Source organism: Limulus polyphemus, unplaced genomic scaffold (genome assembly GCF_000517525.1).
Source record: "Limulus polyphemus unplaced genomic scaffold, Limulus_polyphemus-2.1.2 Scaffold592, whole genome shotgun sequence".
Classification (NCBI taxonomy): Eukaryota; Metazoa; Arthropoda; class Merostomata; order Xiphosura; family Limulidae; genus Limulus; species Limulus polyphemus.
In genome coordinates this window covers 56750-76832 of record NW_013666202.1, presented here as the reverse complement: position 1 = coordinate 76832, position 20083 = coordinate 56750, and the positions used below count along the sequence as shown (strand labels likewise).

At 35.0% G+C, this 20083-nt stretch overlaps 1 protein-coding gene across 10 annotated transcripts in view; it reads right to left on the bottom strand.

Moving 5' to 3' along the window:
- LOC106459319 (sorbin and SH3 domain-containing protein 1-like) overlaps nucleotides 1-20083 on the bottom strand; it is a 122958-nt gene that overhangs the window by 77310 nt on the left and 25565 nt on the right. The window contains exon 1 of one of the 10 annotated variants that reach the window (XM_022385780.1): nucleotides 18652-18824. The exons of 8 other annotated variants lie outside the window; for them this stretch is intronic. In XM_022385780.1, coding sequence (XP_022241488.1) covers nucleotides 18652-18705 — 54 coding nt within the window. In that variant the 5' untranslated portion in view covers nucleotides 18706-18824. Of the gene's footprint in view, nucleotides 1-971; nucleotides 1085-18651; nucleotides 18825-20083 lie in introns of those variants that run through there. One more of the 10 variants, XM_022385782.1, reaches the window with a different exon arrangement.

Sequence of the window (20083 nt, the reverse complement as noted above, 5' to 3'; positions counted from 1 at the left end):
TCGCTGTCTACAGCCAGTTGTGGGAAGGCAGTTGCCTTTAATGTTTAGAAATAACTTTAACGTAAAATTAAACCAACCCCCAAACATATATATATATACATATATATATCGAGCATTTTCAACTGGTGACCATATGTACTTACGTAATAAAAGCAATGTCACTGAATCTTTAACCACAAGACTTAGTTTCACAACAAGTTAACAAATGTCCTGTATTGAATTTCATGATAATATCTTTATTAATAGTCTACTATTAAGTAGTAATGTATTTCTCAGATGCATTTGTATTATTTTTGAATGTATGACAAAGCTACTTTTATAAGGCAATCTGCCGCCGTCCCAGAGGTAAGACAGCCAATCACCAACACTACCACAGATCCAAACCTGGCTCACCAGTTAAGACAGCCAATCACCAACACTACCACAGATCCAAACCTGGCTCACCAGTTAAGACAGCCAATCACCAACACTACAACAGATCCAAACCTGGCTCACCAGTTAAGACAGCCAATCACCAACACTACCACAGATCCAAACCTGGCTCACCAGTTAAGACAGCCAATCACCAACACTACCACAGATCCAAACCTGGCTCACCAGTTACAATATCCATAGCTCCACCATAGTGCCAACCTGTGCCATTGTCCAATTCTTTTCAGATTTTAATTACAATTCAAAATGTTCTTATACTGAGCTCTTTTGTCAGTTTCTATTCGTTAGTCATAATGCAGTGTCTAGCCCCTTGTGGTTTAGAAGGCAACGCGTCCATGAAATTCAAAGTAAAATACAAGTGTTAATTTTGGTTATATTACGTTCAACTCTCTCTTACTTTTGTCCTAAAGGATGTTATTTATACTGTATAGATCTCTATAATGTGATGCAAGTTCTTGGAAAAGAAATGAAAAAAAGCTAATAAGCAAAAAATCACAGATACTCAGCCACAAATATAGCTTGATGCGAATATTACGTACCATGCCTGATTAGCTTTTACGTCCAAGTAAAACATTCCATTTCAATGATTATACTTCATGCGCTCCACTTTGTTTTTCACTAGTTATGTTTTCAGCTGCATGTAAATCAACCAACTTACCAAGAACTGTGGATAATCGATATTGCATAACACCAGGCAATAATCGGCCAGAACACAGCTGTACATTAGCTGGAGAGTAGTAAACATATGAAGCTCATGTTTCTTCAAAAGTACAACAAACAAGCAAAAAACACCTAGTATACTAGCCGTAAACCAACACGTGTTAGAATTAATGGTTTTCTTTCTTGTAGAAAGAGGATATTTACTTACGAGCCCATATTCACTTGACAAAAGTGGACAAAAAAAAATGTTTCGTACATGTACAGCAGGTTCGAGTATATCTTATGGGATTTCAATATAAAAGTAAAGTATACAAGTTGTGTTTGAATATGTATTTGTATGTTTGTTGAATTTCGCGCAATGCTATGAAGGTTATCTGCGCTAGCCATCTCTGATTTTGAAGTGATGGATTAGAGGAAAGGCAGCTGATCAACATCATTCACTGCCAACTCTTCGGTTACTCTTTTACCAACGAATAATAGGATTGACCGTCACATTATAACGCTACCATGGCTGAAAGGGCGAGAATTTTCGGTTACAGGTTTGGATCTCGCGATCCGCAGTTTGTGAGCCGAGCGCTCTGACCACTAGGCATAGACACATATACACACGCAAAGCTCACGGAATAAGTTATTCAAAGTTCTCTCATAATTATTCTAAACGTGAAAAAAAGTAAAACTAAAATAGTGTATTTGTACACGTATATAGTTTACTTTAGAGAGAATGTCACACTTGCTGGTGCAGATTAAAAGTGTTGAAATAACATACGTAAAGAAAAACTCACTTTATGGTTTACATGCATACAACATATATATAACGTTTCAGAGGATCTTTTGTCTCTCATCGTTCATCCCAATTGACGAGTGGTATTGAGGAAAATCTTAGCCAGTGACTTGGATGAGACGCAAGATAAATCTGACATTTTATTTTTACATACCTTTTATTTCTAGTCCGAAATGGAGAAATTGGGACTAAATTTCTTAGAGAAAGGTTCAGAAAGTCTTTTGCAAAGCTTGGAATAAAAAAATCTGAACTTAAAAATAACTAAAATCTAAAACGCTTTCGTCTTTCTGGCATTGTTTTTCTTGAATATAAAATATCTGGCGTGGTAATGTTTCCTTTTTTTTTTTGCTACTGGTTTCTAATCGCTTTTAAAACGCTAAATTGTCAGAGTTTGTTTATTTCGATATTTCCGATTCGTTCTGGTGAAATTAATGTCATGTTTTACGTAAAAGAGAGGGGATTTTATCAGTCTTTTAATCTTCAGAGCCAAAAGAACTTTGAGGTCAGTTTCTCAACCAAGCTCACTTCCCTACATCATTTTAACTTTCTTTTTTGTCTTTCATAGTAGTGTAAAAACTTAACAACGAGTGAACTTCTTGTCTTTTGATGAAGCGAACAATGAACTTGTTATTTACGTAATTTTTATCAAAAACTCAAGTTTATAAATCTTCCCTGGAAATTATCTTAGTGAGGTTCCAAATGTAAATGCTTTTTATTTTATTGCGGTATCTCATTATTTCATACTACCTTTGCTTTTTTTAACACGTATGATAAAAGTTGCAATTAATATAAGTATTGCAAAACAAAAAGAAGTTTTAAAAACTCTAACGTATTATACTATTCCAAAAATTATTACAGAGTAATCTAAAAAAAAAGAAATGCTACTTATAGTTCACTCTGAGATAAAGCAGTGAAATACTTTTTTTTCTTTTAGAAAATAAGTAATATTTACTAAACTTGACAACTCTGGGATCAGTCGATAGAACTCAATGAGAAATTTGTTAAATTTTCTGTGGCCATGCTTATCACTGTAATCATGAAACAACGTTAAATATATTAACACGTTCATTTGTATAACTATGAGGCAATACTACAAAGACAAATACACTACACAAAACACTTAAAGAATAATTTATAGTAGCAACGTTAGACCAGTGTCAAGACAAAACCATTGTTTCAAAATGATGTGAATCACACACCTATCTTGTCATTGGTGTGTAAATCAGACATATGATATCAATCCGTGATTTAAAATGCAAGTGTTTGGTCATACATCCAACGTTATATTACTCAAGTAAGACATCTGGATGTTCGAACTATATAAGGGTCATCAGAAGCCAGCAAATCAAAATAGGCTGTTGCAATTTGGCTATAACCGTCTCAGCGTTTTTGGCAGAAAGGGAATCGCTTCCAAACCAAGGGTACAGTTGCTCGGACACCAGAACATGGCAAAACATCACCCACAAGCAGACGACTGATATCTTTCAACCCTAACTTGTTGCAATCTTAAGATATCTGCTCTATGATTGAATCATGTGCTCGCAACCCAACTGAATGACGTGCCAGTGTACAGAAAGTTAGAAACGTAATTCAGAAACGTGGTATTTATGTCAAGGTACCTAACAAGATGCATTCCGACAGCAAGACACGAAATAGCTTGCTTACAATGGTTCCAAGAACACAACAAGTGGACCAACAATAAATATAACAATATTTCTTTTAGATTAATTCTCATGCTAGAAAACAGAAAGAAAATCCAGAACCAAATTCATGAATGTGATGCATGTGGTAATGGATAAAGTATGGGGTTTATTTCAGAACAAAAAATTGAGAAGATACATTTTCCTAGGTGTCAAAAAGCTTGACATACTACAAAAACTACATAGTACACAATTCTATATAATTCTACAGCAGTCTCTTCTATGAGAAAGCTTTAAGTAATACTAAAGGTAAATGATCCATAACAATAAGTAACCAAGACAGCACAAGTTAGTAAAATTCCAGAACCCATCTATATTCTTAAACATATACGTGCACCCATACATCTGTTTGCGAGACTTGTTTTTAGTCTTAGTCAAACAAACAAAGCTCACCTGTCTAAATTAAAACGAAATGAAACACCTAGTAGGCTCTGCTTGCTACATTTTCCTTATCTTTGCCTTAGGCTTGTCCCAATCAGTGTTCACTTCAAATTTTAAGATCCAATTGTTTAAAAAAAATATGTTTGGTTATGTGTTCACTGAAGTTGTGTTTACCTATGTGAAACACTTACACTTTTAATCATAAGAAATACAAAGCACAACATCCAGAAATACAATGAAGCATCAATAACCCTTTAATACAATACAAAAATAATACCTTCAGCAAAGACTACCAACCTTAATAATATAGATGGTTGGATTCTTGTTAGTGCAAAGCACACAATGGTGTACATGCACTCTGTCTATTGTGAGGAATCGAACCCCGGATTTTAGCATTGTAAGTTCGGTACTTATCTCCGACTCACCAAGGACTTCATTATACGACAACAATGTGAATTATAAAATACACATACCTTATTAATAAAAAATTCAAAATTTTTAGATACAAAGTACACGAGATAAATATTCTCACCAAGCCAAATACAAAAGCTTCAAAATGACAAAATAAAACCTTTTGACGTTAAACCACAAGCATAAAATTTTTTTTTAACATTATCAATACATGATAGTTCAATTTAAAATGTAAAATAAGATAAAGTACATATCCAAGAAAACCGTTTAACATATTTTACAAAATAGAAAATGATAAAAACGCCAGTTAGCTCTGATTAAAAAATTCTGATGGGACTAAAATCAGTGGAGTTGGGTTTTTGGGCCATGTAGCAGGAAGGGAGGGAATTCCATTAACATGATGGTGGTTATGAGAGCAGCTACTGGTTCCCTAGACACTAAGGTAAAATCATCCACAGTATCAGGCAGAGACATCATGTTAAAAGATTCTGCCTGTAGAAATATTTCTCAGAGTTCATGTCTACTGCAGTCAGGGTACTTCTTGATGTTTCCAAAAAAATGTTAGTATCCCTTAACAAGAGTACAGGTATGTCAAGCAAACAAATGGATGGTAGTGAAACTCTTTACTGGTCAAGTAGAAGAAACAAATGAAAGAAGAATCATGAATTTGATGTTACATAGACAAAATCTGGATAGAAAAATGCTTGGTCAACTTAGATTCTGATCATTCAATAGGTAAGCTAAAAGTATAAGTTTAAATTTTGTAGAGGCCAAGTCACAGCTGCAACATTATTGCCCTGAACAAGTGCTATTTCTACAGGAATACATGTACTCACGAATATAACTTCTGTACCAAATTCCTACATTGTACATGTAAACATCCCAATGATACAGGTTTTTATCTGGTCCTACATCTGGCCAGCAGCTGTGATTTCTACTTTATTGTTACCAAAAGGCTACAGCTAACGTATCTGGTATTAACATGCACTGGAGTCTTCCATCAATATCTGGTTGTAGCTAGGTCAGAGCCAGGGACCAACAGAGAAGAAAGGGATGAACTTTAAACACTGGTTCCTGCACAAATAGCCAAACTCAGACTATTCATTATACAAGCATCTGGGACCAATAGTGAAGGAAGGGATGAACTTTTAACACTGGTCCCTACACAAATAATCAAACTCAGACTATTCATTATACAAGCATCAGGCTTTAGCTTTGGATCATTAGCATAAACATTTTACTTCTGTGCAACTTTGTTTAAATACAGGTGTAGCATTACTTGAAGCAACTAAGGGCAATGTTGTGTAGGTGTTACCTTTTGGCTCAAGTCATAAACTCATGTCAACATGAGAGTGTGTTTTACAACTTGTACAGAAAAAAACAGTCGAGGATATATTTTGTAAAATATGAATATGTAACATTCTAAGCTGCGTGATTGAAAATGTTATGTTAAAACCAAATAAAGCACTGGGTACAAAAAGTATATTTTAAGTATAACCCACACACACATACTATTTTCAGTAGGTTTTACTTTCTACAGAGAATTTCATCTACTTATGAATATTTTAATTCAATCCAATCAAAAATGTATTTCATTAACACTACAAAAGACATTATATAAAACCAAATATAGTGTGAGTTCAACTATTACTTTTATTTCTTCAAGAAAACCCACTATCTGCCGAATATTTCACACACAGACTACTTTCAGTGTGTTTTACTTTCTACAGAGAATTTCATCTACTTATGAATATTTTAATTCAATCCAACCAAAAATGTACTTCATTACCACTGCAAAATACATTATAGAAAACCAAATACAGTGTGAGTTCAGCTATTACTTTTATTTCTTCAAGAAAGCTCACTATCTGCCGAATATTTCAGTTTTGAAACTGATGACATTCTTTTACCAACATTCTTTTATCAATATTGGGTGCATCGTATCTTTCAGTTTACTCCATAAATCAGTATTAAAACCTTCGCATTTATTGATTGTTTGAAAGTTGAGCTATAATTGATTTTTTTTTGTGCAGCGTCTTTGTGTAATGACTGTATACCTATGCAATCCAAATACATGCACTACACGATATTGTAATAACACCTATGAGCCATTATGTTTGATTAAGATATTTCACTTAAGATTCCTCGTAGCCAGGATTCATATTTGTGCTGTGAAACAAAACTTGATAACTTTAAAAGCAAGGAACACCACTTACTACCACTTTCTGATTTCAAGCAATTAACCACCATAATAGCAGATATTGTAGTTAATTACAGTCATATCAATCAGGATGTCGTTGTCAGTTCCTGAACTAACCACTGGATATAGCTCACAGCTCCTCTATTGGTGTTTCCTCACCTGTTTCTCTCAGACAGACAGATAAGAATTTTCAGCATCTTCTACCTCAATAGCTGAGCCAATACAACACACATAATTTTTTCGTCATCCTCTGACTCAAACTACTGTGCTCCTTCACGTTGGTGACCAAACAAGATGTAGATTCCACTAGTTCTCCGTAACTGTAGCAGTGGCAGCCATATGCTTATGGCTTATGACATTCCTGCATCGACTAGTAGCGGGTGGAACTGAGAGTTGTAGAGAAAGATATGTGCAGCTCATTTGACAGTTAACTGCTTCGACTGCATGTCCAGACTGTCAACTGTAGAGAAGCACTGGCAACATTTTCTGTGGCAAAACCATCGTGAAGACCCTGAAAAGCTCTGACCATTTATTACTATCCAGTTTGGCTGTGTTGAAATACTGGGGTGTAATTTTAGTTGGGTAGCTCCTCACCCGAACAGAGTCTTTCCATCATGTAGTCACTGCGGGTGTATGGTTTGGCTGAGGTAAGCCGACTGCAGTTGTTTTTACGGGATTCTTCCTCTTTTACAACCAGTTAAAAGTTACCACATTAAACATGGTTGTCACAGCTACTGCCAATTACCACACTGAACACGGATACTGCCCATGTTAAGGTGACGATATCTCTTAAATCCAGGCAATGACGCGTTATTTTGCTGAGTAGCCCATTAATGAATTTACCTAAAAAGATACCCTCATGATCCATAGATGCTATAGCAGGACATGCCCTGCCTTGGAGACGACGCAAATCATCCACGTAAGCTGCCAATTTCTCAATGGGAGCTCTCTTTCAAGCCTTTAATTGGATAGCTCAGTTCTTCACTAGGTCAAAAGGTGAGTGAAACTCAGCCACGACTGTTCCAGTCAGTACGTTGCTACTTGTGTAAGTGATTGACCGAACTAGTTGCCAGACTGTTCAAGCTCAACCTTCAAATAATAACAATAGTAACCACAAAGAAGAAAGAATTTCAGGAAATGATATGTGAAAAGACATTTATTAAAATAAAAACAATCAAAACTATTCAAGTGCACAATATTTAGAGACAGGACAGAGTTCTCGCTCAGAAGACAGACTTAATCAAAATTTAAAGGAATACTATTGAAAATCTGAATGAAATGTGAGTTACTACATATACAAAATACAATAGCGTCATCTGTCCCAGAGCGCATGTATTATTCACACCATTGCTCATTTCATAAGCAACAAAATAGGAAAGCTATACTGCTATGAAACCATATAGTATCCAAAATGTAATCACGTGTAACTATAAGTAACCAACACATACCATAACCTACTCGCTATTTGTTTGCTTTTTGAATTTCGCGCAAAGGTACACGAAGGCTATCTGCGCTAGCCGTCCCTAATTTAGCAGTGAAAGACTAGAGGGAAGACAGCTAGTTATCATCACTCACCGCCAACCAACGAATAGTGGGATTGACCATCACATTATAACGCCCCACACAGCTTAAAGGACGGGCATATTTGGTGTGACGGAGATTCGAACCCTCGACCCTTCACTTCCACGCAAAGTTATTATTGATAATAAAAGGTAAAACGTGATATTTCTAACCTATTGGAATGAAAAAGTACTTCATACCGTGGCATAACAAATATAAACTGGTTCTTCTAATCTACTGGTATGTAAAACTACTTCATACGGCATAATAGATATAAACTGGTTCTTCTAACCTACTGCTATTCAAAACTACTTCATACGGCATAACAGATATAAATTGGTTCTTGTAACCTACTGGTATGCAAAACTACTTCACACGGCATAACAGATATAAACTGGTTCTTGTTACCTACTGGTATGTAAAACTACTTCATACGGTATAACAGATATAAACTGGTTCTTGTAACCTACTGGTATGTAAAACTACTTCATACGGCATAACAAATATAAACTGGTTCTTCTGATCTACTGGTATGTAAAACTACTTCATACGGCATAATAGATATAAACTGGTTCTTCTAACCTACTGCTATTCAAAACTACTTCATACGGCATAACAGATATAAACTGGTTCTTGTAACCTACTGGTATGTAAAACTACTTCATACGGCATAACAGATATAAACTGGTTCTTGTAATCTACTGGTATGTAAAACTATTTCATACGGTATAACAGATATAAACTGGTTCTTGTAACCTACTGGTATGTAAAACTACTTCTTACTGTGGCATAAAATCTATAAACTACATCTTCTAACCTACTAGTATGTAAACGTATTTCATACTGTAGCATTCCAGGTATAAACTACATCTTCTAACCTACTAGTATGTAAACGTATTTCATATTGTAGCATTCCAGGTATAAACTACATCTTCTAACGTACTAGTATGTAAACGTATTTCATACTGTAGCATTCCAGGTATAAACTACATCTTCTAACCTACTAGTATGTAAACGTATTTCATACTGTAACATTCCAGGTATAAACTACATCTTCTAACCTACTAGTACGTAAACGTATTTCATACTGTAACATTCCAGGTATAAACTACATCTTCTAACCTACTAGTATGTAAACGTATTTCATACTGTAACATTCCAGGTATAAATTACATCTTCTAACCTACTGGTACGTTTGTTGGTTGTAATGAAGCACAAAGTTACACAAAGTCCGCAGACTGTGCCACTGGGAAATAGAATGAAACATCGCTTTTATTGAAGTCATTGAAGGATATGCCATTATGTTCTTTTATTGAAGTCATTGAAGGATATGCCATTATGTTCTTTTATTGAAGTCATTGAAGGATATGCCATTATGTTCTTTTATTGAAGTCATTGAAGGATATGCCATTATGTTCTTTTGAAGGTTTTGAATTAAAGGTACGAAGATTTTTTATTCCTTTAAATATTTCTGACTTTTTATTTGAAAAGCATTGAACAGTATGCGTACGGAAATAGCTAAGAAGTTTATTTGGGAGAAAATTTGAAGTTATTCAAGTACCTGTGCCACGCATAAAGAAACAATAGTTAAGGGAAACCAGTAGTTACGTAATTCGTACCTGCTGGGAGAAGGGGGTGGAGTATTCCCACGTGACATACTACACATTGTGCCATCATCGATCATCAGTATACAAGTTAGCTTATAAGTTGGTAGAATCGATCTTCAGTACACTAACTAGCTTACAACCTGCGATCGTCTATCATCAGTACACAAGCTAGCTTACGACCTCCCATCGTCCATCATCAGTACACCAGTTAGCTTATAAACCTCCATCGTCTATCATCAGTACACTAGCTACCTTACAACCTGCCATCGTCCATCATTAGTACACTAGCTAGCTTGCAATTTGTCATCAACCACCATCAGTATGCCAGACACCTTACAACCTGCCATTGTCGATCATCGGCATACTATTAAGATTACGATATGCAATCATTGATAATCAGTATATTAGTTAGATTAAAACATGTCATCATTGCCCATCAGTAAGAATCACTCAGGTGTATGTAGTATTTAATCTGATGAGAGGGATTAAGGTGGTGGTGAGATGTTGATGAAGAACCATGTAAGAGTGTGTAATAAGTCTAATGACAAGAGGTGAGGTGGAGGTGAGATACTGATGACGAACCATGTAAGGGTGTGTAATAAGTCTAATGACAAGAGGTGAGGTGGAGGTGAGGTACTGATGACGAACCATGTAAGGGTGTGTAATAAGTCTGATGACAAGAGGTGAGGTGGTGGTGAGATGTTGATGAAGAACCATGTAAGAGTGTGTAATAAGTCTAATGACAAGAGGTGAGGTGGAGGTGAGATACTGATGACGAACCATGTAAGGGTGTGTAATAAGTCTAATGACAAGAGGTGAAGTGGAGGTGAGATACTGATGACGAACCATGTAAGGGTGTGTAATAAGTCTAATGACAAGAGGTGAAGTGGAGGTGAGATACTGATGACGAACCATGTAAGGATGTGTAATAAGTCTGATGACAAGAGGCAAGGTGGTGGTGAGATACTGATGACGAACCATGTAAGGGTGTGTAATAAGTCTTATGACAAGAGGCAAGGTGGTGGTGAGATACTGATGAAGAACCATGTAAGCATGTGTAATAAGTCTGATGACAAGAGGTGAGGTGGAGGTGAGATACTGATGAAGAACCATGTATGGGTGTGTATTATTGATTCTTCACTTCGGATATTGAAACAAAGCTACACAATGACTATCTACGTTAGCCGTCCCTAATTTTGAAATGATAGACTACAGGCAAAGCAGCTTCTCAACATCACCCACTATCAACTCTTGGACTACTCATAACTAACCATATAGTGAAATCTGACCATCTCTCTTATAACGCATGCACAGCCACAAAGTGCGGAGCGCGATTTTGCTTCAACAAGACGCGAAACATAGACCCTCGGATTCACAATCCAGCACGCTAATTACTCGGCCACACCCGGTTTAGATGTGCGTTAAATTGTTTGAAAAGGATAAGGTAATTGTGAGTTGCTGATAAAAGCTGTTTAATAGTACTTTTATGTTTTTATCATTCTGTTGCATTGAAGAAAAATGTTTTATGTAGAAGTGTTCAAGTCACATGGTTGTAAACACAGAACTAGCGTTGAGTGCTATAAATAGTGATTAACAATAACAATATAAAAATCACCAATACTATAAAACCTGGAAGTCACCGAGTCTACGTGCAATTAACCATACAAGAAACCCAACTGTAGTTATATTAGATTTTGTGACAGCTCACATGCACGTGTGCATGGACCTGATAAACAGGCTGATTAAATAATAATAATAATAATTTTTTGTTTCTTGAATTTTACGCAGAGCTATTCACGGGTTAACTGTCTCTAATCTATAAGTAATAGACTAGAAAGAAGGCAGCTAGTCTACACCACCCACTGCCAACTCTTGGGCTACTCTTTTACCAATATATAGTGGAACTGACCGTATCATTATAACGCCCTCATGGAATTCGAACTCGCAGATTGCGAGCTGAGCAATACAACCACAAAAAAAAATCGATAAACAGCCAAGAAATTAGATTTGCAAAACATACGCATGAACAAAATAATTATAGCAAAAAATACACGAATTGCAAACATTAAAAACATTATTTCTTATTTTCTTAAGGCAACAGCAATGTTTTATTTTTCAAGAAGAGGAATATCTTTATCTTCAAGTTAAAATTCAAAAAATAAAACTGTAAAAAAAAAAAGGTTAGAATTTATTTTATGAAACTTAAATAGTTAATGCTCCCTCTTGATTGTTAATAATAAGTTTTATACCACCTTCTAGTTAGTAATACAAGAGCTTATGCATTCCCTATTCCCTCGATCTAAAATGTTAGATCTTTTGAAGAGTTAAGAAAGAGCTTATTCATTTTATCTGTGGTTAATAAAGTATTTTGTACTCCTTTCTGAGGGTTAAAAAAGAATTTATGCATCCTGTTAATGGTTAATATGGTGTTTTATACACTCTTTTGAGAACTAAGAGAGGAAGTTATTGAGTTTTCTTAACGACAGTTTATGAGAATCGAAGGAGTTCAGCCGAACCCCCCATTTTTATGATATAAAAAAATGATACCTATATAGTTATAGTGCAGCTGCTTATGGTAGTTAACCCTTTCACTACGGCAGATCGTATATTTTCCAGTGCACTAGGCCGGATACTTTACAAAAGGTGTCTGTGACTTGTTGGTGATAAATTTCAACAATAAACAAACAGAAACACAGTCCACTTGTTGTTGTTGTTTTTTTGTTTTGGTAACAGATCTAGTGTCCAAAAACAAATTCGAGATATGCAAAGCTAGGCCTTGTACACTCATTGCGCGGGTCACTCACTTAATCTTACTATTATAAATTCATGTTTAGTTTCATCAATACGAAATTGTATTGATCAAGTTAAAGGAATAACTACTTGGATTAAACCCTCACCTAAACATGGGGAACTATTAAAGGCAATATATCAAAAGGGCATCCAGCATGGAACAGCCGTCTTCCACTACTCAATGTATGCATTATACTCTGGGTTGGATTGAGAATATTGAAGGTTAGGAAAGGTTCTGTTTACCTCATCCATTCTTACTTCACATGTATGAGGTTATGTAAATGATAATTTTAAAATGTTTAATGACAACTGGGCTACTGAAGATAAGAAAAACGCCATGGCTTATCTAAAAATACTGAAATTCTTTGAATTCATTTTTTGTTTATCAGCTTTACAACGTTCCCTTTACTATTTGAAAGAAGCTTCTGGGAATTTGCAAGGTTCAAGCCAATATTGTTTCTGGTGTTTCCTTAATAGTTGTTTTTTGGTTTTTAAAGTTAAGCACAAAGCTGTACAATGGGCTATCTGTGCTCTACCCACCACGGGTATCGAAACCCGGTTTCTAGCGTCGTAACTCCGCAGACATACCGCTGTGCCACTGGAGGGGGGGAGGTCCTTAATAGAACAATGCTGTAAAGAACTGACTTCACCAAGAGAGAACGTAGGTGATTATTTACGTCATATCTTGCAGCTCAGCAGTAATATTGCAAACAAATCTAATATTAATGCTAGGATGCCACGAGTTAGTCAACGACAAGCCCAACGTGCAAATACAGAGTATAGTTCCACGGAGAATTACTTTAAAAAAAACAGTAACCATTCCTTTTTTTAACCACATTATCAGTAATCTTTTTTCCAGATTTGTTGCACATGTAAAGCAAGCAGCGTCAATTCGGAAACTTATGCCATCAAAACTCACACAGGACTTTTCTATATTTGATACCAAACAGATTTTTACAGGGAAGATTTGCCAAATCCTGATATAATATTTTTTTATGAAGAACTTCATCAATGGAAGACAAGATGTCTTTGTATACCTTTCCAGGACAGTCCCGAGATGACTGCTTAAAAGCGTGAACCAAATGTCTTTATGTTACTGAAACTCTTTGCCATACTGCCACCGAGTGCTCTAGCTTTAATACATAATCATTATGACACTGCTATCAACACTGAAACTGTATGTAAGTTATTTATGGAAAAGCACCCCAAAAGAATGGAGCATACTAACATGTTACTTCAACAGTGCATACATGTACGTATATAATAGCCAATGATTGAAATAGCTAACATACTATTGTTGTACAGAGTCTTTTAAATTGGTAATATAATTTAACGATTAATAACTACTATGCATTAAATATTACATAGTACAGTACTTTGTTATAATAAAACATACATATTTAAGTTTAAGTCTAGCTCCCCATGCAGTGTTACAACAGAATGATTTGTTAATTTTCATTGGATATTTGTGGATTTTATGTGAAAAGCCATGCAACTGTTTAAAGCTATATTTCATGCAAAATTATTTCCAGATTTAATCTCATAACACCTGTTGTTTTTTTTACATATTTCCTGGGGGGCATGTCCCCCAGACTCCTTTAACATTAGCGTGCTTTTCATTTTGATTGTGCTTGCACAATATGTGTTGGCTTTTGGTCTCACAAAATAAAATTCCCCTATCAAACATTATGCGTACAGACGTGGACGTTGAATAGTGCTTCTGAAGTACACTAAATACTTATAAATCTCGTACTTTATACGGTAGCAAACTATCACCACGAAAAAAGTTTAAGAATAAGAATATCCTAATTACATGTTGATGGATAAAACATGAAATATTAGGTTACTAGCAGAGACCCGCAAAACATTTGCGGTGAAATTAATATATTAATTGCAACAGTACTTCTTTAAATACAGGATTTCTAAAATATTACAAAATAATTTTAATTCCAGACACCGAAATCTGCAAGTCCACTTCTTTTAGGCCTAACATTAGTTAAGCCTTTATTCGATAAAGAGAAAAATTAACAGTATAACTTTTGTACGGTTTTTACTTTAGTTCAGTTAAGGTTAAACTTTACCGAACTTAATATTATCAATAAGTAAACTTATAACGTTATTTTACGACTTAACGTTAAACCTTTCTAAAAACTTTGGTAAGCTTTTAATATGGTGTTGTACAAAATGTCTACTAAAGTACTTTTACATCCATCATTTGTTTACATCTGTGGAAATGAAAGTGCGCACGCATGCGCATTTAGTTTGTATGTTGCGCGCACATTTTCAGGACAAAAAAGAAAAAAAAGGAGTATTATCGTAATAAATGATGAAACAAATAAATAAACGACAAACATAAAATCTCTGTCTGAACTCCACTACCACCGATGTTTCATCTATTCTACACATAATAAAATATGTTGATTTATAAGTAGATTAATCATATTTCATACACTATAGTTTATAGAAAGTTTAACAAGATAAATGTACCGTAACTTTGATAATGTGTACTACATAGAAAGTTTAACAAGATTACAGAAATGAAGCTACGCTTCATTTTAGTTCATAGAGAGTTTAACAAGATATATCAGCTGAGGCTTTGTTACTGTATAGTCTATACTACGTGTAACAAATAAATGAACCATGGATTTTATCTATACAGTTTTTAGAACGTTTAACAAGATAAATGAACTGTAGCTTGATACAGTACAGATCGTACGACTGTTAAAACGCAGGTTTAATATTGGCCTTTAGACAGTGTTTTTAAAGCTGAATCTGATTCTTCTAAAATTTAAAATACATTTCTTTTTAAGTTTTAGATTGATACCTATGTACGTGGCTTCACTATAGATACTTTGAAAATTAAAAAAAAGTCTTTAACACGACATATTCACATTCCACGTGTTTCAGGATATTCTCCAATATTATATTAAAACATTTCTTTAATATTCTCAAAACATGCACTACAGTTAGACAAATATTTATGTTACGCCATTTCTTTACCAGTTTCAAGACGAAGTATTTTGATATTATATATCTTGTGCATAAGAGAAGTGTGTCTTCCCACAAGATAGCTAGCTACTAACAAAACAAAAAGTACTTATTTTTGAATTGAAAACTGAGACTAAGCGGAATTCGAATATCTCTTACTATTTTGATGGTTAAAATATTTAACCAATACAGATGAAACATTAAACTTTCACTCTATACCTAGTGTGAAAAAGTGTAAAAGTTCTGGAACTTAATGCTAATCAAGGCAAATCAGAAAAATGCTATTACATTAATAGAAATATCGTCTAAAACTAAAACGAATCTGAAATTAATTATTTAAAAAAATGAAAAGTACAAAGAACATATTGTAAAAACTGCTTGATTTGATTCATGTCAGCAACAATATATTATAAAGTACTCTAGTTTATAGTAATATATCAGCCTGAACATCATAATACTACGTAAGACACTCAGATTTATGGTAGCATAAACATACCAGTAGGCAAACAACGATTCATAAGCGTAAAGAAGAATTTTATTGATGGTATTACATGTTACGACAGAACATTGGTCTGTATTCTTCATGTAGTATGTTTCATCATCAATAAAATTCATCCTTATACTTATAAGTCGTTGTTTTCCTACCCATTATTATATTAGCATAATGTGCTTCATTACTCAAGTAGAACCAGATCAGCCTGAACATCATAATACCACGTAAGGTACACTAGTTTATGGTAGAAAAAAGATATCAGCTTGAACATTTATTTTGAATTTCGCGCAAAGCTACACGAGGGCTATCTGCGCTAGCCGTCCCTAATTTCGCAGTGTAAGACTAAAGGGAAGGCAGCTAGTCATCACCACCCTCCGCTAACTCTTGGGCTACTCTTTTACCAACGAATAGTGGGATTGACCGTCACATTATAACGCCTGAAAGGGCGAGCATGTTTGGTGTGACGGGGATTGCGAGTCGAGCGTCCTAACCACCTGGCCATGCCGGGCTTGAACATTGTAATACCATGTAAGATACCCAGGTTTAGGGTAACAGAAACATATCAGCCTGAACACGTAAAATATTTAGTTTTATAGTAATATATTAGCGTTAACTTTGTAATACCACACAAAAACTCAGATTTGTGGCTATGAAAGCATATTACTTCAACATCTTTTACCACATGAATTCAGTGTAAGTCCATCAAAACACCTCACGTACAGCTCAATCTTACTAAGGTTATTTTAGTAAAAGGATTCACTAAATCATAGAATAACTAACAGGGAACTTTGTTTCCGAGTTTTGTTTAATATTACGGCAAAGGTATGTGTTTGTGTGTAGGAGGGGGGTGGCTCTAGCTGTTGACTCATAGGGGGCCTCAAAGATTCCACAAACGTTCCTGTTCACAGGCGTGCCTTTCACGAGTTGAAAGTACCTGTCAAATGGATCTCTGAGTTCCAAATGTTTTAAAGTTTTGTATTTTTACAAGTAGGCCTATATGAAAAGTTGATCATAATTTGTAAATCAAATTTATAAACACTTTTATAAACATTTGTGCCTGTAGTCACCATAACTCCATATACAGAAATATTGCAGGAGCGTGTTCTATTGGTACCAATTATATTTCTTTGATGAGTTTATATATTTTAGAATCTAGCTCTATTTTTGCTCTAAAAAATAATAGAAAAATGTTCTATGACATATTCAACGTTATAGCATTTGCGACTCCACCACCGTCGTGGCGTCCACATATGAATATGCTGTACTTATGATAATAATAATGACATAATAATGCCTTCATAATAAACATATTTAGATGTAAAATGGCATTCTAGATGATTTTTTTTTCGGGAACAATATTCCCTATCTAGTAATTGTCCTCGGAAAATCAGGGACGTACTGTCACCCCATTGTATGAATTCAGACTGAGTATCATCAATACAATAGCCCCACCCCACCCCCAGAAGCTCAGTGTCAAGTTTGAAGGCTTAAAACGTTAAGAAGCGGGTTTTGATGCTCGTCATGGGCATAGCACAGATAGCTTATTGTGTAGTTTTGTGCTTAACAAACAAGTATCATCAGTTTGGTCCCTGGGCACAATAATTATTGATGCTAGGTGTCTCAAAAATAAGCATTTCATGATTTGTGCAAGGCAGACCTGTAAGCCAGCTTCCACATCTATATGAGCGTCACTACATTAAGTACTGAGGTTTATGAATAATGAAATATTTTAGGTTTCCTACTACAATACTACACGAAACATTAAGATTTAGGAATACTAAACACAGAGGCCTCAAGATTGCAACATCTCAAGAAATTCCCAGGCTTATGAATATTTTAACATTTCAAGCTATAAAACCACGTAAATTACTGAACCTCGTACTTACTAGAATAAATATTCAGAAATTTCACAAGAATACACTACTACCTATCAAACGTAAAGATTCAGGAAGTGATCCAACATGAGTGTTTAATTCCCATTGTTACACCATACAGGAAGCTTTGAAGTGTTGATCTCAAAATAATTCCAAGACAGAGAAAAGGTTACTCGTGTTCAGGCTTTTTCCACATACGGAAACGCTAGTACATACATACATACTTGAATGTGTACACATTACACTTTGCTGGCCCTGAACCGGAGTCAATTTCTCACGTCAAATCTGAAGAGTAACACTTGAAAGTTTGTATTTTCGTGTACAGGCTCTAAAACCGAACTCTCCTCGCGATATAAAGCTCTTTCACGTTATAACTAATTATTATTGCAACGCTCATTAAAGAATAAATGGTAAAAAAATAGTAATGCATGGAAGTTTTTTCTTAACCTAACACGTGGAATCACTTGAGTTTCCTGAAGTCATTCTACAGGGAACGTGAACACTTTACTCCACAAACTAACAAACATGAGCTTTAGTGGAATTATTTGACTATTATTTTATTTGGTCGCTTATCAATCTAGCCTGTTTAGTTTTAAAGCTGTTGAATATTTCTAGTGACACTAATTGACCCGAATTCTCAATTCAAGGCCTTTTACAAAAGAAATGTCATAGGGTTAAATCACAATAAATTAATTCTTGAACATTCGAAATAACACTAGACAAAGAATCAATTTCACCTTACCAGTAGTATCCAAATCACTTAGAAAAACTTACTTGGCCATGCTTTTTCTTCTTAAAAATTCCAGAGCCACAGAAAAACTTACGCATTTCGATGTCGTAAGATAATATCCAGGAAATTCCCTTTCTTCACTCGTCGCACTAAGAACGGTTTTGGCGTGTTCAAGAAAACTGAGCTCACGCAAACATGATGATGCACTACAACCACTGAACCATAAGAATGTACGCAGCGCCCCCTGGTAATTACCCTTGCTGGCAGAGTAGAACGCACTGACTGAGAAAAGAACACGGCCTGGTACACAGCGGAACATAATATCTACTTCAGTCCATATCTTAAACCACGCAATGATAACCCAGCTTTACAAAGAGGAATTCTTAATAACTCTTTCTTTCACTATGTATAAAGTGATAATTGATTATTTATTTGGAAGATCTTACTGTGATCATTTATCCCTATATCTAAGCATATATTAGATTATCGTTGTTTTAGCACAAAGGTACAACATTGTGCTATATGCGCTCTGTCCATCTCGGGGAATCGAATCCAGGATTTTAGCGTTTATATTTTGATACTAAGGTATCATTTCCTTAATAATCATACAGACACCCTGCTCTTTAAGAGCATGAAATGAATATAATATTTCCCGAGATTCTGTAATGCATTACAATGAGCTAAATTTAATACACTGACCTATCTGTCTTTTTACACAACAGAGTACACCATAGATATTCTACCGGTGGTGGTTTAATGTTCAAACGACCTATTGATTGGCAAATCTTTATCATTGAGGTTCACTCTATAACTTCCTGTTCAATAATATTTACAAGTGTATTGTTTTCTGTATGGCTTAAATCTTTCAGTATTCAACAACAACTGTTTTTTTTAGGCTGTCCATGGTATCGGAGAGCGTCTAACTGCCGTTACTGCAAGTAACAAAAACTACAATAATAACGTAATTTTCCATGGTATCAAAGAGCGTCCAAGTGCCGTTACTGCAAGTAACAAAAACAACAATAATAACGTAACTTTGTATGCTATCAAAGAGCATCCAAGTGTTGTTACTGCAAGTAACAAAACTACACTAATAACGTAACTCTCTATGGTATAAAAGAGCGTCCAAATGTCGTTACTGCAAGTTCTAAAAAACAACAATAATAACTTTACGTTCTATGGTATCAGAAAACGTCCAAGTGTCGCCACTGCAAGTTCTAAAAACAAAAATAATAACGTTATTTCCTGTCAAATAAATGGTTTATAAGACGACTAATGATCCCATCTTATTTTCTGTCAACGACATTTGTTAATGGTTTTAACAGATGTAACTGGTGCACCCTTAACTTTGATGTAATGATGAATCCTTTTCTGAGAGTGCATTCAAAAACGAACAAAATATACAAGTTATGGCTTTAAAGAAGGTAGCACGAAATGTTGGACTGTATATATAAAATGAACTTCAAATACTAGAAA